This window comes from Neomonachus schauinslandi, chromosome 1, assembly GCF_002201575.2.
Source record: "Neomonachus schauinslandi chromosome 1, ASM220157v2, whole genome shotgun sequence".
In the NCBI taxonomy this organism is placed as follows: Eukaryota; Metazoa; Chordata; class Mammalia; order Carnivora; family Phocidae; genus Neomonachus; species Neomonachus schauinslandi.
Window position 1 is genome coordinate 190,701,584 of NC_058403.1, and position 26,544 is coordinate 190,728,127.

The 26,544-nt window shown below is 38.8% G+C and overlaps 1 protein-coding gene across 1 annotated transcript in view; it reads left to right on the forward strand.

Annotated features, from left to right (window-relative positions):
* The window catches only part of ERC2 (ELKS/RAB6-interacting/CAST family member 2), a 917,787-nt gene that overhangs the window by 287,043 nt on the left and 604,200 nt on the right, over positions 1 to 26,544 (forward strand). Inside the window, exon 5 of the mRNA XM_044912797.1 lies at positions 1,570 to 1,644. Within this exon, the coding sequence (XP_044768732.1) occupies positions 1,570 to 1,644 (75 nt within the window). The remainder of the gene's footprint in view (positions 1 to 1,569; positions 1,645 to 26,544) is intronic.

Here is a 26,544-nt window from a genome sequence, read left to right on the forward strand (position 1 = left end):
AGAAATACTTGACTCCATCTCTTCCAAGGATATGTTAGGGAAAAAATATTTTAAGTGATGTGAGACAATTTTGAATAATTAGGAAGCACTAATTCAAATTCTCAAATTGGAGATTGAGAAGTAGTTTTGCACAGGTTTGCTGGTTTGTGCCAGTGATGACTTTGGGAAGAAAATATGCTATATTCCGGAGGTGGTGATTCTCCAGTGCTGGTCCCTAGACAGTGGTCCATGACCAAGTCTTCTTGAGCCGCTGGCAAATAAGAACAATGTTAATAGAATATGGGCAAAAGATTGTTTGTTTTATTATCCTGAGAAGAATTATCTTTTACTGTGAGACTGTTTTTCTGGCAATATTTGCATTAATATGTTCTGTCTTTATGAAATGGTGATGGTAGTAGATGGTAGTGGTGGAATGAGAGTTAATTTTAATACCTTTACTTGAAAAGAGCTAGAAGTCATGTTGGTTCTCTTCCCTAAAGCCCTAGGTGGTTTTTTTGTTTGTTTGTTTGTTTTTTGTTTTTAATGTTTGTGGCCCAGTGGAATGTAAAGGGCTAGAACAACTTCATGTTGAATTTAAATGATTTTTCTGCAGGCAAATAAGTCTTATAGAATTATTCCATAGGTGACTTGTATCAGCAGCATGGACGTATGTGAGCACTTTTGTTTATTCCCCTAATTGGCTACTTTCATAAAACTGTTGCTAATTATTATTAAGAAAATCAAAGCATAAACAAAAAAAAATCTTATCTTTATCTCTTCTTCTGCCAAGGAAACTTTCAAAGTCTTGACAGAACTGTTCTTTGGAGAAGAGGCATGCAAAAAGTGAGCCTTCCAGCTTAAAATTGTAATTATGTTTTTTATGTTTTACCTAAAGTTATATTTGTCACATTCCAGAAGTTCTTGGGTCTGCATCTGGCTTTAACCATTTTTGTCTCCTTCCTAACACTGTTGATATTAATGCCAATTTTAATTTCTTGGCATCACGAGTGCATAAACATATCACACACAGATGTGATTTTGAATAAGGACCGAAACTGTAAATTAGGAAGCAAGATATTAACAGGGTTTCATCACATCAATTCACTCCAAAAAGTGACACAGTGGTACTGAAAAGGTCTTAAATTGCTCATTTCAAACCTACCTCAGTAGCAAAATGCCAAGCGTGCAGTGGATTTGCAACCACGTTAGTCATTTTCTTTCCTCCGTTTCCATGCTGTGTTTGTATTGGGAGCACAGAGTAATGTAATTTAGTAAATTATGATTTGATGGCTGGGCAACAACCTCAGTGTTGAACAGTATTTGGACTATGATTACTTGCTGGCTTTGTCACAGTTGACATTAATTATTGATGGTAGTTTCAGAAATAGCGCATGTGCCAGGAGCTTTTCACCGGAACGCAGGCTCCAGGCAGGAGGGACGCTAACGAGGGTGGGGGAAGAGTCACCTGTAGCTTGTTTATGTCGGAGCACAGCGAGCCTGCACCCAGTGGGCTGTGTGGTACCTGTGTAAAGGTCATGGTGTAACGGAAGGATGAACCGTCAGGCTTATTTCTATCGTGTTCCTCCCCAGGAATTGCACCGAAGGAGCCAACTTCAGCCGGAGCCAGCAAAGACGAAGGCTCTCCAGACTGTCATTGAAATGAAGGTAGGAGCTGTTCACATTTGTCAAAAACAGCTGTGCCTCCGGAGTTTGTTCTAACTTGACGGTGCCTACACTTGAAATGAACCTTGTGTTTCTCTCTAGGCACCCTGGTGGGTGCTTTCCTTCTGGATCTTTTTGCCTTCTTGGGTACATTTAATTTATTGGCCCTTTAATTAGGATGTCTATTCTGGGCAAAAGACTAAAGGGCTCAAGTATCCCTTGGCTGAAAGGAGCTGGGTTCATTTCCAGAGCATGGCCAATGCTTTCAACCCTAGGGGAGGTTTTGTGTGTGCTTTAAAAGGAAATTTCTAAAGCTAGAATAATTTTTTTTCCCCTTTTCATTCACATTACGATGAAAAGACACCTTAAAAAAACTAAGACTTGGCAAAGAGAAGTTGCCTTATATGCAATGAAGTCGTTAAATAATTAAAATTATGCTATCAGTAAAATGTACTTTTCAAAGAATGATACTTTCCCAGGACTCCAGTATTTTCTCCTAACCAAGTTTGGAAGTAATAATAACTTATTAAATACTCATAAGGTATCTTAGTTAGCTGTGGAGGCATAGAGATATGTTATTTAAAAGAACCAAAGATCCTCCTGTATAGATTTAGGGCATTTAAAGAACAATGAAATAAATGATGATGGCTAAGCCATGATGTATGATTAAGAAATAGATCTAAATGAAACCCAATTGCTTTGTCAGTATCTAGAAATGTAAATAAAGGTTTTTTTACTTTCAGTGTTTACCAGAAGGAAGTAAATACTGTTTATCTAAGAGTAAATAATTCTTGATTTAAATTGTTTCATGAAGAAAAAAAAATTTATCACAATGATGTTTGCAATCTGGTATTCCAGAGTTTAACACTTGAGAGTTTGCTGATCACCATTAGCCTACAAGAGAATTCTGTAGCTTGCTGATAGGATTGGATAATGATTTTTCTGTCTTTTTTATAGCACATGATTTTGAACTGTCTGCCAAAAAATTCCTAAATCCTGGGGATAAAGAAACTAACACCAGCCATTGAATATTTGGCATGTACAATTCTGACTTGGGATTTTTTTTTTTTTTTGTCAATGACAATGTCTTCATTCAGTGAATTTTTGTGGAAATAATGTGGAGCATTTGCTTTTAAAACTCTGTGTCCCCAAATGAGGTTATATGAGTTGAGGCACTCATAATGCATTTGCAGCAAATTGGTTTGAAAAATATCGTCAAAGGAACCAAACGCCAATGAGACTGAATAATCCTTGCTAATCTTGCCTCATCAATTCGTTTTGAATTTATGTAATTTGAACTTGTTTTGAAAAGAAACTTATCATTCTACACTTGTGGGGGAGTGTTTCATAACAGATTTCTTCCTTACTTTATACTGGAACTGAACTTGAAACTTGGTTAGGGTTCTTTCTTTCTTTTCTTTCTTCCTTTCTTTCTTAAGAAAAGAAAAAAGGCAAAATATTTTATTTTGTTTTACTTTTTTGCAGAGTCAGTCTTTCTTCCACCCACCTCCATGCCTACCACCCCAGTCTCTGGCAGTTACTAATGGGAAAGAGGATATATATAAAATCTATTTCTAAACTATCCTTTCTTTTAAAAAAAAGAGTAAGAGTGAATTCCAGGAATCTTTGGAGAAACCATGAATGACATCTCTTCCAGAGCAGTGGGCATATTTCATGTAAAGGTCTCTATTCAAAGACAATTAATAGCTTTTGATGACTTTTAGAAGTAAAAAATCTGTTTACTTTTGACTGTGTCAAGTATCATATGTTTTATTAGAAAACAAAAAAAATAAATATACTCATTTAGGCTATCTATATGGGAGGGCATGAAATATGACTTTTAGGGCAGATTTCACATCCATATATTATCAGTAAATTGAGTCTGGAGTTTTTCTTTTATGGATGCCAATATGTTGATTTATAGAACATATTTTTAGGACAAATGATGATCAATATACTTGTCAGGGAATTGAGCCTGGAGTTTTTCTATTGTTTTTTGTATGTGTATTAATTTACAAACCACTGCCTTCTGTTTTGTCAGTGGAGAATTCTGGGTCCCATTAGCATCTATACTCAGCATGTAAAAATTGAGTTATGGAGGCAGATGGTAGAGGGTCATCTTTTCAGCTGTGTGTGTAGCTTGTGACAGAGGCTATGATCTCCTTCAATTTTATACATTACATCCCTGCGAATTTGGAAGGAATATTAGAAACCCATATTTAACAAGCTTTAGGGTTGACTATCAAATACAACTGACCCTTAAACCTGGTGGGTTGAACTTGAGACATCTTTGTGTTTTAACTTAAACACCTTTGGGTAAACATTGGTGTCATCTGGTACCTTGGCAAAATCTAAAGTTGAAAGGAACTTTTCTAGAGAAAATTTGACCTGTAGTTTCAGGGAGATGACATGAATTAAGGGCTTATAAATTACCTCTACTAATCCCTTGCTTCAGAGAGAAACTGAGGGTGAACTTCTGACCCCTCATCTTCTCTGCACATAAACTTTGTATCAACTTGAGAAAGTTGTTTATTGTGAAAATCTGTGAAATCTTGCCCTAATACAAGCAGTTTAAGAAACTTGGTCTGGTAGTTTCAGTAGATCTCTACATGCACCTCTGGGTTTGTACATTGTGAAAATATGTCTCTGTGGGCAAGCACTGGGGAGGGCCATCTGCCAGCATCAAAGTGGGAGTAATTCTCTTGCAGCCATCACATCTATTGCAGCCAGTTGAGCCAGGGGGATTAAGGTCATCTGAATGAAAATGAAAGGAAGCAAAGTGAATGAAGTTATTTGTGATTTATCTTCTTGCAGGAGGCTCCAAGTTTTAATTTTCATCCCTGTTTGCTCTAGCAGGTATGTTCCAGGTTTGCACTAGAACATTGTGTGTATTTCTCACAGAAATTAGTTTTCTTGTAGATGGTGCAATGCTCCTCCTTTTCTTGCTTTTGTGTCTAAAGATTCTTTACTAAGCTCTTCTTTTCCACTTTTATGGAGAACTGTCAATAAAAATGGTAGTTAAAAAGCTTTTTCCCTCTTTTTTTTTTTAATGTTAATTCCTTTGAAAGAAAGTTTTAACCTACTTTTATTATAAATTTGACATGACATAAAGATGATATCTAAAAATTTCACTTTCTTAGGTTCATTCATAAAGTTGTACCCAGTTTCTTTTTAAGAAAATGAATTACAATAACAGTACTTGTCAGATAGTCTTAAAATTGTTTTCTTTGCTAGTTAAATCTTCCAAGTGAATGAAAATCTAATTCAAAATGGCTAAAGCCAAAAGGAAATTTATTGGCTCACTCAGCTGGAGAAAAACAGGGTATTGCTTCAGGCACAGCTTGATCCAGGGGATCAAAAGATGTTAATGATCCGATTTTCTCTCATTCCATTCTATAGTTTGGTTTCCTTCATGTAAACTCTAATTTCAGACAGCCCCTGTCTGTCCATCTGAGCAAGATGGCTATAACAGCTCTAATAATCACAAAAGGAAGGGATAGGAAGAAAGTTGTATTTTAAGAAAATGCAAAAAAGAAACCAACCCCAGAATAATGATAATTACTGGGATGGGGTGTAAACTTCACTCTAAACTTAACAGCCCAGGCTAAAAAGGAAATACACAAAGTTTCCTAGTTCTCATTTGCTTAATAAATTAAATGGCACCCATTCATCAAGAAAGACAAACTTTATGCTAGCACTAACTTCAGCAGAATTTATCAAGTGGGACCTCAGTGAGTGCCATAAGGGATTTAGTAAAAGTTGCAGAAAATGTATTTGATTTGGTGAACTTGTTATCAAAAGTGGATTAAGAAGCTAGGAGCATAATGTCACTAGGTGACAGTATTTCTGTGGTAACTAAAGTGAGGACTGTAGGTGTTTAGCTTTCTAGTCACATGACCAGCCAGGCACTTGTGTGTCATGAGTGGTTCTTCTTGAGTAACATTTGTTCCCACCAGGCTTTTCTATGGGAAATGAGCATTGAGCAATTCAATATTGAGCTTGACTAAGTTGCTGATTTGTAGTTGTGCTGTTTATCAAAGAATATGACTTTGCATTCAGGTGCTAAACTCCAGTGGTGGGGTTGATCTTTTGTTATTAAAACTAAAGACCAAGCCTTGTCTTCCTGCTCAGGCAGATGACTGCTGTTCTTCTGCATGGCGCGGAGCTGAGCTGCAGTTGGGTTCAGTTTCTCTTAAAAGATATGCTGATATTTGGTCAAATTCAGCCAATTCAGTTCCACTAAGCATGGAAGGGATGCACTGGAACATGGAGAAGGTAAGAGCCACAGTGGCAACTTTTCCCAAGGTCACACATCTAGGAAAGGAGGGATTTCAAGTTCAAACCTAGGCCATTGAATGCATCCCAATTCCCAGTACGAACTTAATTCAAGTACTGGGATCTAGTCAAGAATACCACTTTGTGGCTGAAATGTTTTCTTTGGCTCTAAAGCCTCCCTATATTTATTTCTTCCATTTTTTGAACTCTTATCTGTTTGAGTCTAAATACTGCACTCTACTTAGAATGATTTCTTCTTTTAGGATGAGATGTTCATAGGAAATTTGTTTCAAGCCTAGTTTTTCTAGCCAAGCCATTATGATGGCTTTTAGGCCTTAAAACTATGCTCCACTCTGTTTGTGGCTGTTAAAAAGAATAAGAGCAATAACAATAAAAATACCACCTTGCACCATTGGTGACAACCCACAGCCTGAATACCACTAACCAGGCATGGGAAGCCAGATGCAGGGCACCTGACATATAATAACCTGTGAGTAGGCATAATTAGCTCCATTTCACAGATGAATAAGTTGTGTTTTAGGGAGGATAAGCAGCCTGCTAAGGTCCTACATCTAGGCAGTTGGCAACTGAGATCTGAATACAGGTTTTTCCTCCATAGTTCCTATACTTTGTATTCCTTCAGTCTGCTTTTACTGAAGACAGCCCATAGGTTCAACTGGTTTTCTTTCAAAACTTTTTATTTTGGAAATTATGCACTGGAGTTTGTATCATAGAATAGGTTGAGGCAGCTCTTGAGCCAGGGGGATTATGTGCTTTGTAGCACAAAGCACATAACAGTCATCCTTTTTACATGTAAATGTTATCAGCCCTCCAAATAGGGCTCCAAATTTGTACTCTACTGCCCATGTATGCCCTGTATTTCCTCCCTGAGTTTTAAGTCTTGCCCTGAAGTCTTTATAACAGTTGGAGCATAACTCATTCAAACTTGCAAAGCCCTGTGTTTTTGATTTGTGTTATCCGTTTAACGATACCAGAAATTATCCTTTAGCTTATTATTTTTTTTCTTGAGAAATTTCTTCATCTTCTCATCTTTCAACTTAAAAAAAACTTTGTCCCCTTTAACTATTTTCCTTAAATAAGGGGAAAAATGTGGGTTTTCAGTGATAGCCAGAAAAAGCAAAATGTCAAGTTAAATGTTAGCTCTGGATGATATATAGTTGTTATTTGGAAGCAAGGAAGACTTTAAAAAAAAAAAGAGGAGACTTCTTTCCTTTTTTTGCCCAAACTCTTCTTATAATGTGTTTGAATATTTGAGTTGCCAGTCAATAATTCCTGCTATGAACAGGTTTAGTTTGTGTGAATTTAACTCCTGAAGTTGAATCACAAACACCTAGGTTGACTGAGTAACTATTTTGTGCACAGCACCATAGTAGACCTTTCAGAGTAACTGAGCCCTCAGCTTTTAAGGGGCTAATGGAGGGAAGTACATAAGCCAGGATCTAAGAATGGCAAACTGGACTGCAGGGGCTCAGAGGATATCAAATGAGAGAGGGGCAGGGAATGATTCCTAGAGGAGGTAGCATTTGAGGAGGGCCTTGAAAAGTTGGCATGATTTTAATAAAGGGGAGAGGGATGGTTTAGAAACAGCAGGAACTGTAGGAGCAAAGGCAAGAAGGCTGGAAAGTATGAAGAGTATCTGGGGAAGAGCAAGTCATTCAATTTGGTTGACAGAAGACTTCTTAGTTCAAAAAACAATAGAAGATCAAATAAAACCATAATAAGGTGAGAGAAAAATAATAAAAAAGTTGAAATCAATGAAATAGAAATCAAACATATACTGGAAGGGAATACCAAGGCAAACACTGATTCTTTGAAGAGATTAACAAAAATGACAAATCCTGGTTAGAATTATTGGGAACAGTAGCCAATATCAGGACTGAAAGGGGACATCACTGTCAATCTTATTGACTATAAAAATATGAGGGAATTTTAACAACATTATGATAATAAAGTTAAAATTTTAGATAAGTTCTTTTAAAAATACAACTTGTCAAAACTGCATGGGAAGAAATAGAATGTCTGAGTAGTCCTAAATATTAAAGAAAATGATTCTATATTTAAAATCTTACCACCAAAAAAAGCAACCCCTAAATCCAAAAACCAAACCAAAGGAAAAAATCTGCAGGCCCAGATGGCTTCTTCGGTTAATTTTACTAAGCATTTGAAGAAAAAATTATCATTAGTCATACAGAAACTATTCCAGAGAATAGAAAAAGAGGGAACACTGCCCATCGTATTTTATGAGGCCAATGTAACCTTGATATTAGTACCCAACAATGTCATTACATGAAAGGAAAATTACAAACAATCTCTTTCATAAAGGTTAATGCAAAATATCCTACCGAACTGAAAATTAAATGACATGACCAAGTGACAATTAAATGACATGACCAAGTTGTGCTTATTCCAAGAATGCAAGGTTGGACTAATATTTGGATATCAATCAATATTATTTACTACATTAATAGGATAAAGGAGAAGCATAAATGTAATTTCAATAAATGCAGAAAAAACATTTGAAAAATGCAACATCTGTCCATGTAAAAAAGAAAAAAATGCTTTTTTGCAAACTCAAGGATTTTCTTTTTTTTTTTTTTTAAAGATTTTATTTATTTATCTGACAGAGAGAGACACAGCAAGAGAGGAAACTCAAACAGGGGGAGTGGGAGAGGCAGAAGCAGGCTTCCCGCGGAGCAAGGAGCCTGATGTGGGGATCGATCCCAGGACCCCGGATCATGACCTGAGCTGAAGGCAGCGGCTTAACCAACTGAGCCACCCAGGCGCCCCTTCTTAATTTAATAAGAAGTAGCTATAAGAAAACTACAAGCAACATCATATTTAGTGGTAAAATATTGAAAGCTTTCCTTATGATATAAAAAATATGACAAAACTGCCTATTACTGTCACTTCTCTTCCATAATGTTCTGGACATCCTAAGTATAAGAATTATAAAGAAAGAAATAAAAGCACTTTTATTGACAGGCACCATAATTGTGTGTGTATAAAATCTCAGTGAATTCATATATAAACAATTAGATTAATAAACGAATTTAGCTAGATAGCTAGTCAGTATTTTAAAAATGAATCATATTTCTACATGCCAGTAACAAACATTTACAAAGTGAAATTTTGAAAACAATATCATTTACAATGGCATTAAAAAACCCAAAATATCTAGAAGCAAATCTACTATGGTGGCACAAGACTCAAATTTAAATAGAAGGTTCAAAACATAATTAAATGTGGAATAACCAAAACCTTGAAAAAAGTGAAATAGCTATCAACAATGGAATAGATAAATAGTGAAATATTCATGCAATGAAATGCTATATGGCAATGAGAAAGGACCAGACTATTGCTTCAGATAACAACATATTCAATACCCCCAAAACAGCATTGAAAGAATCCAGACACAAAAGAACACATATCATATGATTCTGTTTATATGCGTGTATTCCAAAAATAGGCAGAAATAATGAATAGTGTTAGATGTCTGGATATTGGATAATTTAGAGGAGTGAGGGGTTATGGAAGCTGGGTGGGGGCATGAAGGAAGCTTCTGGAGTACAGTAGTATTCTATTTCATGATCTGTTTTGCTTGTGTCCAGGTGTGTTTACTTTGTCATAATTCTTCATGCTGAAAACTTATCATTTGGCTAATTTTTTATGTATAATATACTTTAAGTAAAAAGTTCACTTAAAAATAAAGGAAGAAAAATTCATCAGTAAAAAGACAAATAATCTTATTAAAATTTGAGCAAATGATATGAATGGGCATTTTTCCCATGAAAACGTACAAATGGCCAATAAGGACATGAAAAGATGTTCCAACAGGAAATGCAAATCAACCCTCAATTAGATACAGCTTATCCCCCACTAGGATGGCCAAAATAAAAAAAAGACAGTAACTAACAAGTGTTGGAAAAGATGTGGAAAAACCATACTCTCATATTGGTGGTGGGAATGTAAAATGGTTTGGTCCATTTTGGAAAACTCTTTGGCAGTTCTTCAGAATGTTAAAAGTAGGGTTACTGTATGACTCAGCAGTTCTCCTCCTAGGTGTACACCCAACCAAACTGAAAACATAAAAACCTGTACACAATAGAGGGGGGAAAGATGGCAGAGGAGTAGGGGACCCTATTTCAACTGGTCCCCGGAATTGAGCTGGATATCTACCAGACCACTCTGAGCACCCATGAAATCAGCCTGAGATGTAAGAAGATCTGGATCTCTACAAACAGAATAGTTGTAGGAGGTTGGTTTTGAGGTACAAAGCGGGGAGCCGTGATTCCCCGGGCAGATACCGAGGATAAACGGCAGCAGGAGGGTGCCTGGCCATGGGGATCCTACACCGCCGGTGAGCGACAGCCTTGCGCGCTGCAGATGGGCACAGACTCGCAGACCGGTAGCGGCCGGGAAAGGACTTTAGGGCAGCCCCTGGGGTGGAAACCCAGAGCAGCAGGGTCGCACCTGCAAACTGCAGCCCCCCGGAGTGGAAACCCGGAGTGGTGGGGTCGCGCCTGCGAACTGCAGCCCCCAGGGCAGAAATCTGGAGTGGTGGGGTCGTGTGCGCGTGAACTGGGAGCGGCTGGCGGTTTTAGAAGCACAAAGGGCAGAGACGTGCCCCGACCTGGAGGCAGGACTGGGGGCGCTGTGGAGGGGTGCACAACCCAGGCTGCTGCAGTTTATAGCAGCACGGTCAGAAACAGAGACAGTGTGGCCTGGAGAGCTCACTGAAGAACAGACTACGCTCTCTCTGCTCTGAGGCAGAGGGTTGGAAACGGTCTCTTCTGCTCTGACTCGTGGAAGAGATGCGGAAAGCCGCCAGGGAAAGCCGCCAGAGAACAAAAGCCCCAAAGACTGATTCCCGCTGAGCCCATTCCCCGCCACAGGGGGGCAGGGCAACTCTACCCAAACAGGGTTGCCTGAGTAACAGCGCGGCAGGCCCCTCCCGCAGAAGACAGGCTGGGAAAACGAGAGGCCAGCAACCCTAAGGTCCCAAGAAAACAGGTGCATCTTGCTTGGGTTCTGGTCAATAATTTGGACTCTATACATTCCCTCAAACACCCATCAACAGAATGACTAGGAGGAGGAACCCCCAAAACAGAAAAGACTCAGAGATTATGACTTACGCTGCAGATTTACAAATGGATGCAGATATAACCAAGATGTCGGAGATGGAATTCAGCTAGCAATTGTGAAGACAATGGCTAGAATGGAGAAATCAATTAATGGCGACATAGAGTCTCTAAGGGCAGAAATAAAAGGTGAATTGGCAGAACTTAAAAATGCTATCAATGAGATCCAATCCAATGTAGATAATCTAACAGCTAGGGTAACTGAGGCAGAAGAGCGAATAAGCGACCTGGAAGACAATATAATAGATAAAAAGGGAAAAGAGGAGGCCAGGGAAAAATAACTCAGAATCCATGAAAATAGAATCAGAGAAATAAGTGACACCATGAAGCATTCCAATGTCAGAATCATTGGAATCCCGGAGGGAGTGGAGAGAGAGAGAGGACCAGAAGATGTATTTGAGCAAATGGTAGCTGAGAACTTCCCTAATCTGGGGAATGAAACAAACATTCGAGTCCTAGAGGCAGAGAGGACCCCTCCTAAGATCAAGGAAAACAGGCCAACACCCCAGCATGTAATAGTAAAACTTGCAAATCTTAGAACCAAGGAAACCATCTTAAGGACAGTTAGGGGGAAGAGATTCCTTAGGTACAGAGGGAGGAACATCAGAATAATATCAGACCTATCCACAGAGACCTGGCAAGCCAGAAAGGCCTGGCAAGACATATTCAGGGTACTAAACGAGAAGAACATGCAGCCAAGAATACTTTATCCGGCAAGGCTTTCATTTAGAATGGATGGAGAGATGCAGAGATTCCATGACCGGCAGAAACTGAAAGAATATGTGACCACTAAGCCAGCCCTGCAAGAAATATTAAGGGGGGTTCTATAAAAGGAGAAAGACCCCAAGAGTGATATACAATAGAAATTTACAGGGACTATCTATAAAAACAACGTCTTCACAGGCAACATGATGACAATTAATTCATATCTTTCAATAATCACTCTTAACGTGAATGGCCTAAACGCTCCCATAAAATGGCACAGGTTTGCAGATTGGATAAAAAGACAGGACCCATCCATATGCTGTCTACAAGAGACTCATTTTGAACCTAAAGATACATCCAGACTGAAAGTGAAGGGATGGAGATTTATCTTCCATGCCAGTGTACCTCGAAAGAAAGCTGGGGTAGCAATTCTTATATCAGACAAATTAGATTTTAAACTAAAGTCTGTAATAAGAGACACAGAAGGACACTATATCATTCTTAAAGGGTCTATCCAACAAGAAGATCTAACAATTGTAAATATCTATGCCCCCAGCATGGGAGCAGCCATCTACATAAGCCAACTGTTAACCAAAATAAAGAGTCCTATTGATAATGATACGTTAATTGTAGGAGATCTTAATACGCCACTCTCAGCAATGGACAGATCATCTAAGCAGAAAATCAACAAGGAAACAAGAGCTTTGAATGATACATTGGACCAGATGGACCTCATAGATATTTACAGAACATTCCACCCTAAAAAACAGAATACTCATTCTTCTCGAGCGCACATGGAACTTTCTCCAGAATACACCATATACTGGGTCACAAATCAGGTCTCAACCGATACCAAAAGATTGAGATTATTCCCCGCATATTCTCAGATCACAATGCTCTAAAACTGGAACTCAATCACAAGAAAAAATTTGGCAGAAATTCAAACACTTGGAAACTAAAGACCACTCTGCTCAAGAATGTTTGGGTCAACCAGGAAATCAAAGAAGAACTTAAACAATTCATGGAAATCAAGGAGAACGAAAACACATCGGTCCAAAACCTATGGGATACTGCAAAGGCGGTCCTAAGGGGGAAATACATAGCTATCCAAGCCTCACTCAAAAAAAATAGAAAAATCCCGAATTCACCAACTAACTCTACACCTTAAAGAACTAGAGAAAAAGCAACAAACGACGCCTAAGCCATGCATTAGAAGAGAAATAATTAAAATTAGAGCAGAAATCAATGAATTAGAAACCAGAAACACAGTAGATCAGATCAACGAAACTAGAAGTTGGTTCTTTGAAAGAATTAATAAGATCGATAAACCACTGGCCAGACTTATTCAAAAGAAAAGAGAAAGGACCCAAATTAATAAAATTATGAATGAAAGGGGAGATCATGACTACACCAAGGAAATAGAAACAATTATTAGAAATTATTATCAACAACTATATGCCAATAAACTGAGCAATCTGGATGAAATGGAGGCTTCCTGGAAACCGATAAGCTGCCAAGACTGAAACAGGAAGAAATTGACAACCTGAATAGGCCAATACCCAGTAATGAGATTGAAGCAGTGATCAAAAACCTCCCAAAAAACAAGAGTCCAGGGCCTGATGGATTCCCTGGGGAATTCTACCAAACATTCAAAGAAGAAATAATACCTATTCTCCTGAAGCTCTTTCAAAAAATAGAAGCAGGAGGAAAACTTCCAAACTCATTCTTTGAGGCCAGCATTACCTTAATCCCCAAACCAGGCAAAGACCCCATCAAAAAGGAGAATTTCTGACCGATATCCCTGATGAATATGGATTCCAAAATCCTCAACAAAATCCTAGCTAATAGGATCCAACAATACATTGAAAGGATCATCTACCACGACCAAGTGGGATTTGTCCCCGGGATGCAAGGGTGGTTCAACATTCACAAATCAATCAGTGTGATAGAACACATTAATAAGAGGAGGGAGAAGAACCATATGGTTCTCTCAATTGATGCAGAAAAAGCATTCGACAAAATATAACATCCTTTCCTGATTAAAACTCTTCAGAGTATAGGGATAGAGGGAACATTCCTCATGTTCATAAAATCCATCTTTGAAAAACCCACAGCGAATATCATCCTCAATGGGGAAAAGCTGAGAGCCTTTCCCTTAAGATCAGGAACACGTCAAGGATGCCCACTCTTGCCACTATTGTTCAACATAGTACTAGAAGTCCTAGCAACAGCAATCAGACAACAAAAAGAGAGAAAAGGTATTCAAATTGGCAAAGAAGAAGTCAAACTCTCTCTTTTCACAGACGACATGATACTTTATGTGGAAAACCCAAAAGACTCCACCCCCAAATTACTAGAACTCAACCAGCAATTCAGTAATGTGGCAGGATACAAAATCAATGCACAGAAATCATTTGCTTTCTTATACACTAACAACGCAAATGTAGAAAGAGAAATTAGAGAAACGATTCCATTCACAATAGCACCAAAAACCATAAGATACCTCGGAATAAACCTAACCAAAGAGGACAAGGATCTATACTCTAGGAACTACAGAAAACTCATGAAAGATATTGAAGAAGACACAAAAAGATGGGAAAATGTTCCATGCTCATGGATCGGAAGAATAAATATTGCTAAAATGTCTATGCTACCCAGAGCAATCTATACCTTCAATGCCATCCCGATCAAAATTCCAATGACATTTTTCAAAGTGCTGGAACAAACAATCCTAAAATTTGTATGGAATCAGAAAAGACCCCAAATCACTCACGAAATGTTGAAAAAGAAAACCAAAGCTGGGGGCATCACGTTGCCTGATTTAAAGCTCTATTACAAAGCTGTGATCACCAAGACAGCATGGTACTGGCACAAAAACAGACATATAGACCAATGGAACAGAATAGAGAACCCAGGTATGGACCCTCAACTCTATGGTCAAATAATCTTTGACAAAGCAGGAAAAAACATGCAATGGAAAAAAGACAGTCTCTTCAATAAATGGTGCTGGGAAAATTGGACAGCCACATGCAGAAGAATGAAACTTGACCATTCTCTAGCACCATTCACAAAGATAAACTCAAAGTGGTTGAAAGACCTCAATGTGAGACAGGAATCCATCAAAATCCTAGAGGAGAACATAGGCAGTAACCTCTTTGACATCGGCCACAGCAACTTCTTTCAAGATACATCTCCAAAAGCTAGTGAAACAAAAGCAAAAATGAACTTTTGGGACTTCATCAAGATAAAAAACTTCTGCACAGCAAAGGAAACAGTCAACAAAACAAAGAGGCAACCCACAGAATGGGAGAAGATATTTGCAAATGACACTACAGATAAAGGGCTGGTAGCCAAGATCTATAAAGAACTTCTCAAACTCAACACCCAAAAACCAAATAATCAAGTCAAAAAGTGGGCAGAAGAGATGAACAGACACTTATCTGAAGAAGACATACAAATGGCTAACAGACACATGAAAAAGTGTTCATCATCATTAGCCGTCAGGGAAATCCAAATCAAAACCACACTGAGATACCACCTTACCCCAGTTAGCATGGCAAAAATGGACAGGGAGAGAAACAACAAATGTTGGAGAGGTTGTGGAGAAAGGGGAACCCTCTTACAGTGTTGGTGGGAATGCAGGTTGGTACAGCCACTTTGGAAAACAGTGTGGAGGTTCCTCAAAAATTCAAAAATAGAGCTACCCTATGACCCAGCAATTGCACTCCTGGGTATTTACCCCAAAGACACAGATGTAGTGAAAAGAAGGGCCTTATGCACCCCAATGTTCATAGAAGCAATGTCAGCAATAGCCAAAATGTGGAAAGAGCCGAGATGCCCTTCAACAGATGAATGGATAAAGAAGATGTGGTCCATATGTACAATGGAATATTACTCAGCCATCACAAAGGATGAATTACCAACCTTTACATCAACATGGATGGGACTGGAGGAGATTATGCTAAGTGAAATAAGTCAAGCAGAGAAAGTCAATTACCATATGGTTTCACTTATTTGTGGAACATAAGGAATAGCATGGAGGACATTAGGAGAAGGAAGGGAAAAATGGGGGGCGGGCATTGGAGGGAGAGATGAACCATGAGAGACTATGGACCTGAGAAACAAACAGGGTTTTAGAGGGGAGGGGGGTAGGGGGGATTGGTTAGCCCAGTGATGGGTATTAAGGAGGGCACGTACTGCATGGAGCACTGGGTGTTATACGAAAACAATGGATCGTGGATCACCACATCAAAAACCAGTGATGTATTGTATGGTGACTAACATAACATAATAAAATTAAAAAAAAAAAACAAACCTGTACACAAATGCTCATACACCATTATTAATAATAGCCAAAAAGCTAAAAAGAAATCCAAATGTCCATTATTCTAGATGAATAAACAGAATATGGTATACACACACAGTGGAATGTTATTTAGCCATGACAAGAAATGAAGTTCTGGTAACATGCTGTCACCTGGGTGAACCTTGAAAACATTGTGCTAAATGATTCCATTTATATTAAATGTCTAATATAGGTATGTCTGTAGAAATAGCAAGTGGATTAGTGGTTTTTTGGAGATGGGGGAGAGGAGAAGGAGTGAGTGGTAATGGGTACAGGGCTTTTGGGTGGTGAAAATACTGTGGAATTAGATAGTGGTGTTAGTTGCACAAACCACTGAATAGCACACTTTAAAAGGATAAGTTTTATGGCACATGTACTAATATCAGTAAAGCTGTTATTCAAAAATAAAGATATTTAAAAAGGAAGGATAAATAACTTTGATTACTTAAAAACTAAAAATATAAACAGAACTATAAAATAACCAATCAGGAGATGTATTTCTAAGGTTTATAGTAGTTAGAGACTTAATATTCTTAATATATAAAGAAGATATATTTATCAATGTGGAATAAAATTTTGGGGAAAAAATGTACCAAAATGTTGACACTAATTTTGAATGAGTAGATTATAAGGTATTTTTTCCTCTTTCCAAATTTTTATGTTTTCAATAATGTGCATTCATTACACAGGAATGATCAGGAATTATTAGGAAAGACAACAGTAAGTTCATTAAGAAAAGCTTAAAGCTGCACAATTTCTTCTAGCCTGATTTTCTTTTGCTGAACAGAGAAGCCTCCAAAGAGGAGAAGGTTAGATTATTTATGGAAATTGATAATTTGGCTCAGGTGCTTAGTGCTTCTCTGACTCCAACTTTCCCATCTGTGAAATGGGACCATGATACCAGTCTGCATAGGGGTGTGGAGAGTATTAAAATGAATTAAGTCATGGGAAAATCCTGGTATATAATAAGGGCCCAAAGAATTCTTTGCTCCCCTATCCACTCCCTTTCAGTCTGGAATTGAGTTTTACCTATGAAAAAGAGGTAGTACCTTTGAGCAAGGGTAGAGAAGGAATTTAACAAGTTTACTTCAGGCAGAGTCTCAGCTCAGGATACACACAGAGCTGGCATGTGGAAAGACTTTAAAAGCATCTTTGAATGGAGAAACCAGTCGAGAAAAAAACAGCAATTCCCAGTAGGCCTGTGGCATAATAAATGACCTAGGGACCTGGCTTTCTGGCTGTTGGGCCTTTGGCAAGTCACTTGTCTTTTCTGGCTTTCACTATTCTTACTTGGCGAATGAAGAGATTGAACCAAGAGTTCTGCTTTTAAAATTCTACCAAGTTTTGAGGCTTGGTGACTGGCAAATTGGAGTCTCAAAGGGCCTGCCTGGGGAGTCTGAATTGACATGACATTCTTTCAAAGTTTAAACCTTTGCTTTGTTTGCTCCATTTTGGCCAGCCCTGACCAAGCCAGCAGCCCCTGCATTCTCCCTTGTTGGTACTCAGGTTCCCAGCCTATTGTTTATTTAGGGATTGCAATTTCCTTATTGGCGTGCGCCTCCGCCAGCAGGGTTGAGAAGTCAACCACAGGCCTCATGTGAACTTCCCCTTTCAAGTTTCAGTAATGACAGTGTACCGGCTGTCACATGCCTCATCCCTAAGGCACGGTCCAGTTTCCACATCCATCAGGCCATGCTGGTGACTTGGGGTGGCCTGAATTCCTCCGCTGCCTGTTGCTTTTTCCATGAGACAAACTGGTTGAACATAGAAGGATTTGTGGTATGTTTTGGAGATCCTAAGAATGAGGCCCCAAACCAGGGCTGTTGAAGGCATTGTGGGGATGGTTTAAAAGGAATGGGAAGAGCAAGTTCAGGTTGCTAGAGGCCAGTGAAGAGAGCTTCCTCACCCAATCTTTTCCTAAAGAGCATTGGAAGGGAATAGAGGTGTGAGATGTCCATCTTTTCATTACTCCTCAAAATGCAATCACTGTTTTGCAAAGTAGTATTTCTCTGGATCTCTGGGAATTCAAACTGTCTTTGTATTTATATGTATGTGAAAGATGACTTTGATCCAGCCTTAGGGAGGGCGGGGCTTCACACAGCACACACTGATGGGCTACTCTCTCATCTGGAAGCACTTTCTGAAATTTCTTCCTCCCTGTCCTCTCTCCCCAGCCTCTTCACTATTTTCTTTCGACCTTGCTCTGTGATCTTTAAAGGCTAATCGTACTGTGTGGAAGAAAGGATCAAAATAGTCGAGCTTCTAGGTGGCACAGCTTCTCTGAAGCCAGTTCTCCTGAGGTTTTCCTGGAGACAGCAAGGTCCCACTGTGTGGCTTCCTCTCTTCTATATGTGGAGGGAACCATTCCAGTGTATTAAAGGTGTTAAAAAGTGACTGAAGAAGACAATGGAGGTGATACAAATAAACTTTAGCACTTCATGAAGCAGTCTCCATTTGGACAACTGGAAAATGGGGTGGGAGGAAGGAAGCTTTTATAGGATAAAGAATAAAGAATAAGGAAGAAAAAAAAATAGAAAATATCTGATTGGCTAGGACCACGTAGTCAAACTTGTTTAAGGTGAGAAGGAACAAGGAAATTAGAACTCAGAGTTGGCTTGGCATGTGGGAATTGGCTGACTGGATACACTGCATTTCTGGTCAAGTGGAGCATTTACAGGGACATGAAAGTTATCTAAGTATTGATTTGCTGACAAGGAACCCCAAGCAGAAGTTGAGCCATCTTGGGCCTAGAAAGTTATTTCAACAAAGGGAAGATCTTTGGCAAGTTATTTACCTTCTATAGGTCTCCTGGCCTATAAAATGAGTAAAATAAGTACTTAATTCACAGGGTTATAGGGAAGATTAAATGAGATTTTCTACCACAGTGTTTGCATTAGTAATCAATACACATTAGCTGTTGTTATTAAGTGCATTTTTAATGCTGGAATGGAGAAACATTGCTTCTGTCCTATAGTATTCTTTTCTATATATTCAGATTATGCAAATATATTTATATCTTCAACATAAATGAGGAAGAAAACATAGGTCTAAAAAAGAAATCTTTTTTTTTTTTAAGATTTTATTTATTTATTTGACAGAGAGAGACACAGTGAGAGAGGGAACACAAGCAGGGGGAATGGGAGAGGGAGAAGCAGGCTCCCCGCTGAGCAGGGAGCCCAATGCGGGGCTCGATCCCAGGGCACTGGGATCATGACCTGAGCCTAAGGCAGACGCTTAATGACTGAGCCACCCAGGTGCCCCCCCCCAAAGAAATCTTTTGATGTGGCTTTGTTCCCCCCTGAGGAGTTTACAAATGAATACAGACTTTTGTGTCACCTCTATCCTGAAAGGGAATGTCCTTGGGTGACATCAAGTCATTGGTACTTTTTATTCACTCCCTAGGTGAATCTGATGCACCTAGTCCACAGACTGGCACTGGGGAGCCTCTGCATTAGTGTGTTTCACAGGCACATGGAAATGATTTTGGATTAACCAGTGTTCCCGTCCATGCACTGGGAATGTAGAAAGCTATCAGTATTAATTGAAGCAACTTTCTATGAAGGGCTGATAGTCAGCTTTGAAGCATAGGTGCAACTACACTGCTTGTTAAAATATTGAAATGCTTCTGTGGTTATCTCAAATCCCCAGGCTACGCTTCCGCACTCCAGCAACTAAAGAGTTAACCCCTGGCTTTTCAGAGATTTCCCAGACCTGGTTCTATTGCTCTAGGTGGTGTCTGTTTTGGTTGGTTCTTGTCCTATGCTGTCCTAGTTGTTGAGTGACTCAGCCATCACCCTGATTCTATGGGATTTAAAGTCTGCTCAAACCTTTTCTGACTTTCTTTCTTGAAACTTCACTCTCTAATTTTCTGTGACTTTTTCATGATTTCCATCAATTTTATAGCTCTTCCTTTTGGTGATTCCTGTGCCGTTTTTCTCTATACTCTTCTTAACTGTGTCTGAGAATTCCTTTACCACTAGGCTGATGATCTATCATCTCTACTGTCTCAACTCCCATTTTGGCTTCCATTTTTATTATTAACTTCCCAAAGGCCATCTTGTTGCCTTCTTTTTACCAGCTTATAAATGATTCCCAGTCATAGCCAAATGCAAACTCCCAGGTTGATTCTGAAGAGTGCTTATCATCCAGCCCCTTCTTCTTTTCCGACTCTTCTGCAACAAAAAGTGATCTATACTTTTTAATTAGTCCTGTCTTCTTACTCCTCTTCATACATAATTCATACTTGTTATCTTATTCTTTCAACTTATATTAATTAAATATTATGTGCTGGATACCATGCTGAGTACTCTTGACTTTGCATGTGTTATTATTTCTGGCCGGAAAGAATTTCATCTTCCATATGATAATCTTGTTCTTATCCATCTCTAGACCCTATATTAGGCTCCTTTGCTTTCTGGAGATTTGTTGACTCTTCTATGGTGGTCTTACTCATTTCTGACCTTTCTTTGTAGATTTGTAGACTATTGTATCTAATTGTATTTTGGTGTTACCTTTCATGCTATCACTTTTGTGGTATACTCTTCTGGTTGCAAGTGGCTGAAACCCTGCTATTGTATTTTGGTATTCTAGGGGAGTGGATGGTTCAGATATAGCTGTACCTAGCTGTTCAAATGATGTTATAAGGGTACAATCATTCAGGCACATTGTGTTTTTGTTTTTTTTTTAAGATTTTATTTATTTATTTGACAGAGAGAGACACAGTGAGAGAGGGAACACAAGCAGGGGGAGTGGGAGAGGGAGAAACAGGCTTCCCATGGAGCAAGGAGCCGGATGTGGGGCTTGATCCCGGGACCCTGAGATCATGATCTTAGCTGAAGGCAGACACTTAATGACTGAGCCACCCAGGCGCCCCTCAAGCACATTCTTAATCGTGGTATCAAAGAAGGCCATAACCAGCCATAGGCCCATATTTTCCTTATCATTCATAATCTTAGAAAAGGAGAAACATAGGCTCAGAAAAAGAGAGGCCTCTGAATTTATGTGAGTCCCCTAAAAGAACTCTGATTGGTCTTGATGGCATAATGAGATCACCACAGATCAATCCACATCCAGAGAATCCATGGTACTTGCCACTGAGCAGGGCCACACATGAAAACCCCACTAAAACAACAAGGAATTGGGGCGATGTAGTTCCCAAAAAGAAAAGAAGCTGAGCAGACAGATAAAAAAGTAATTGATAAATGCTACAGCTAGAACTGGGAAGAAGGTAATCTTTGTAGAGCACCTACGGTGTGTTGGCTATTATTCTGGAAGGTGTACATTTTCTCACTCATGTAATTCTTACAACAACCTTAGGTTATAGGATTAGCGACCTTAGGAACATGTTCACAAAGTTAGACGGTGTAGACTAAAAGTGGAAGCTACTGTCTTCTACATGCATGTGCACCTCACAGAACTGGGCAATGGGTGGGGACTTAGTATACTGTTGTTGGCTGATGATAATAATGATGGCAACACTTTACTCTCATGCAGGAGGCTCCATGTGGGTACTTTTCATATGTTATAGATCACTTGTAATTTTCATGGCATGCTCTTGAGCATGGTCTTATTTCAGACAGCCTCACCATCTTGCCCAAAGACGTAAAAGCCTGAACCAGATTTTACTTCCAGATTTGTGACTCTCGCAGGGTCAGGAGGATTGTTTTAGCGTCAGCTCTCTTTCTGTTCTTCCGACTTGAGTCTATTAACAACAACAGCAACAGCAACAACAACAACAACAACAAATTCAAATATGGAGACCAAAACCTCAGTGGCTGCATAGTGTACAGAAAGAAACACATCTTCTGCCCATGGGTCATTAGCAGTGTGCACAGAGACAGGATGACAGGAAGCATGCATTTCTGAGGCATAGGCTTCATGAAGAGTGAGTCAGAAGTAGGCAAATGAAGCCATGGAAAGAAACATTGAAGCACCCTAATTGCATTGAATTTGACCTGATTCTGTGCTCGTACATTTTGCTGTAAAGAATTAGGTACTGTATGAACAAAAAACCAATAGTACCACCAAAAAACAGCATGTCCCCTGTCATTTTCTCATCTAGGTCACCATCTCTTTACAGTTTGATAAGGCCCAAGAAGTTCAGTTACTGATTTTTTTGTTTTTAGTTTTTTCTTCTAACATGCTTTAGGCCCAAGCTGACTTCTTTCTAGAGGGCTTGACTTGGGCTTACAAAACTGTGGTTAATCCCACATAGTAAACCCTTCCAAAGTCAAGGGCGTTCCTCAGATACCCTAAGACCAAGGGAAGCTCAGTTATGTTTGCAACTACAACTAGATGAGTTTTAAAAGTTAAGCCTTTAGGAGCCTCTGTGGCATCCAGTAATAATAGTCTAGAATTTTATTCTAAATAAAGTATAATATAATTAGGTTGGGATGTTTCCTGAACATTAGATCACGTCTTCTTCCTTAAACCAAATTGGCCCTAAGTTTGTTGATCAATGTCTGTAGACCGATATGTGATCACGGTGAGTTCCATGCTCTGTAAAGACTGCTTGTATTTTCTTCTTGGCCTGATATTAAAATGAAACCAGTAATTCTTACTGTATTTGAAAAAAAAAACCACATTGTGACACTCAGCAATAATTGCTCTTTTGATGTTCCACCTACTCATCATTTCAGTGTTCACAGTTCCTAGAGAGGAATTGAAATCTTTTTTTTTTGCTGTTTAAGGGGAACATAATGTTCAACAAATACAAAAAGGGTAATAAAGGCATCTGGACTGGCAAAGATGTTCCAGAAAGTTTACTCCCAGGGTTGGTGTACACTTAGGCTAAGACAGATAGCTTTTGAGAGTAGGTTAATATTTTTCTAAATGTACTTGGCTTGTAAAATTGTCTTGGTTTCTTCTGCACTGGTCAATCTTGTGCCTCCTGTATGCTGGACACCTGTAGTCATTTAAAACACCCACATCACCTGAGAACCTTGTGAAAATGCAGATTCAGATTCAGTAGGTCTGGGTTGGGGCCTGAGATGCTGCATTTCTGAAACTCTCTCAGGTGATGTCAATGCTGCTGTTCTGTGGACCACGCTTGGAGTAACAGTGATCTAGATTGTACTCCATGTTAGAGAGAGAAGGGTGCCCATGAATCTTGTTGAGATCTACCTAGTATCTCACATACCTGGGCGATGTGACTGGTACCCAATAGATGCTCAGTACATATTTGTTGAATGAATGAGAAAACTCCTTGTGTCTAAGTTTCCTATCAACTGTAGCAGACATGTCCTGGAAAAACTCAGAAATTAGTAAAGAAAAGAAAAAAAGATAAAGCAGAGATAAACTTATTTCAGTCTTCCCATCTGATTTTCATTTTCATTCCTGTAGTCCAACACCTGTGCTAATACTTACGGCTAGTTTAAGAATCAGCAGGTGGGCCTATTGGGTTGATGGCTGCTAGGGATTCAATTTCAGTGGTTTATTTATTAATTGCCCGTCAAGTACCTATTTTACGTCTTTTGAATGATAAATGTAAAATAGTCTTGGTTATGAATCTTTAAGTAGGAGTTATGATCTGCAATTGATGTATAAAATTTTTACAAGTATTGGGGTGCCTGGGTGGCTCAGTCGTTAAGCATCTGCCTTCGGCTCAGGTGTGGTCCCAGGGTCCTGGGATCAAGCCCCGCATCGGGCTCCCTGCTCCACGGGAAGCCTGCTTCTCCCTCTCCCACTCCCCCTGCTTGTGTTCCCTCTCTCGCTGTGACTCTCTTTGTCAAATAAATAAATAAAATCTTAAAAAAAATTTTTTTTTTTTTTTTTTTTTTAAAGATTTTATTTATTTATTCATGAGAGAGAGAGAGGCAGAGGCAGAGGCAGAGGGAGAAGCAGGCTCCCCGCGGAGCAGGGAGCCTGATGCGGGACTCGATCCCAGGACCCTGGGATCTAGACCTGAGCCGAAGGCAGACGCCTAACCGACTGAGCCACCCAGGCGTCCCTTAAAAAAAATTTTTTTACAAGTATTATTTTATGAATGTGTGGAAAGAAATGATTTGAAAGATGTTCAATTCAGATTTTTTCTAACCAATAAGGAATGAGCAAACACACTTCAGCTGTTTTTTTTCCTCCTGAAACTTTATGTCCCACATTCTTACAGTCCTTAATGAAAATACTGTATAAAAGCAAAACAATTTCATGGTTGTCCTGTCTCAAGACTATTTGAAAAATGTTACTTGAGACATGGAGTGGTAGGTTCTGAGAGCATGGGAGTCTATGTTCTTTTCCTGCTCTGAGCTCAGAGCAGGCTCTCAGTAAACCACTTTTGAGTTACAGAAGCCAACAAGGTGATCTGGATATTTAAGCACCTAATTACTTTAAATGGAGGGTAATGATGGTAAGTTTTCCCTTGAAGAATCCAAATCACTGTTTTGATTTTTCACTTTAGTATATAACCCTGAGCTAAATGTGGCCATTAAATTCTGCCCCCCCTTTTTTTTTATTATTTTTTTATTATTTTATATATTTTTTTATTATTATTCCCAGGAATAATACTGGGAAAAATCAAATTAAATAGAATACTTTGCTACAGAACTTCCCCAGAGCCATTAATGCTAATGTGCGTAGGGAATCCCCAGTAAGCATTTCTCAAACTCATTTGACCCTACAATGCCCTTTTCACAGAGCTTTTGTGTTCTGTGGATTTGGGGAAAAGCTGTTCTATGTTGTATTTCACTCTCTCCATCTCCCAAGGAAGGCCCACAATGATTGCTTTGAGAGTTTGCTTATTTGTGAAACATAATCAAAATGAATACTTGAAAATCACTACATAAATTATTTTAAAGTATCAGTGGTAACTAACATGTGGAGATGTTCAGATGAAGAAAACTCTGGTGATTGGGAGTAAATATTGCTCTCCCTTCTGAAACTTCACTTTTCAGGATATTACAGCATTATGTCTTCACTCTAGATCAGTGCTTAGAGTTCTTGAGATGTGCAGTTAGCCTCAGTTTTGAAGGGCAGCATCCATTATACCACATTGAGCCATATTAGGAACTGTGAGGTGGTTGCCTTCCATAGTCCTCCTTAAATATAGAAGTTTATAGTAATTCATCTTAGTTTTAGAGATTTGAAAAAAAAGAAAAAGATGAAATTTCTTCTCCCTGAATTCCTCAAACTGAGGTAGTAGAGTAGCTGTGACCATGGCAGTCATTTTATTTACCTTTATATTTCATACTTGGATTTCTTCACGTCTTTCTCTGCCTCAGCATTTTGAGTATCTTCTTGGGCACAGTCAATATACCATCTGATATATCTATGTATTTTGTATCTGTTCTCTTCTCTAGGTCTTAATGATACTCTCCTATCTCCTTTTCTCTATGCTCAAGATTTCAGGTCTGAGTTCTGTTGTCTTTAAATGTGACTTCTTGAAGTATGGAAACATAAATAAGGACAGGAAAAAATAGATCATTATTAAAGTGACTTCCACAACACCCCCCCACCCTTTCTTTTTTTTAGTATTTTGGGATACCTGTGGCTAAAGGGAAAAAAAGCTTGTGAGGAAAAAGAAAAGTTGGCTAATTTAAGGAAATTAGTAAAAGTTAAAAATAATAGTTTTAAAATGTATTTCACTATTTGGTGAAATTTTAACTCAGACGCATATAGGTCAAGATAATTTTTTTGTTACAAAACTTTCTATCTTAACCCTGTTCTGATCTTTCTTTAGCAGTATGTAATTTTTTAAAGTGTGGTAAAAAGCTCCTTCTAACCCAGTTAGAAGCTGGCGATTGTGGTCATTGCTAACTAAAGCCTCAGGATTTGACTGAGGGGAAAGCTGAGGGTACACTCTACCCCTCCGCCCCTGCCTATGTGATTGAGACCTGAAATTCTAAGTGTATCAAAAATTAAGGTGTAAAACAGGAGGACCACAAAGCATGTTGCACACACATGACTTTATACATGCATATGTGTGAATACATACATACATTTGAAAATGCTTCCTTTAAACTTGGGTCTGAAATCCCAGAAGATTTTGTATTAGAATAGCACAGATGTAGGCTCTTCCTTTTACACTTAACTTACAGTTAAACTCTTGTAAAGATTGTACTTAGATCTTTGTAAATGCTGAAAGATTGTATCTCAAAAAGAGGAAATCTCTGTCATATTGATTAGAGTTTTATTTTTATTTTATTTTATTTTTTTAAGATTCTATTTATTTATTTGAGAGAGAGAGAGAGGGAGAGTACAGAGGGAGAGTGACAGGGAGAAGCAGACTCCCTGCTGAGCAGAGAGCCCGATGAGGGGCTCTATCCCAGGACCCTGAGATCATGACCTGAGCTGAAGGCAGACGTTTAATCAATTGAGCCACCCAGGCGCCCCTTGATTAGAGTTTTAATTGATAACTATCCTTTTTTTATGTTTTAAAGTAGTAATATAATCTTAAGGCTTTCATGGGAATAAATAAAAGTGTTA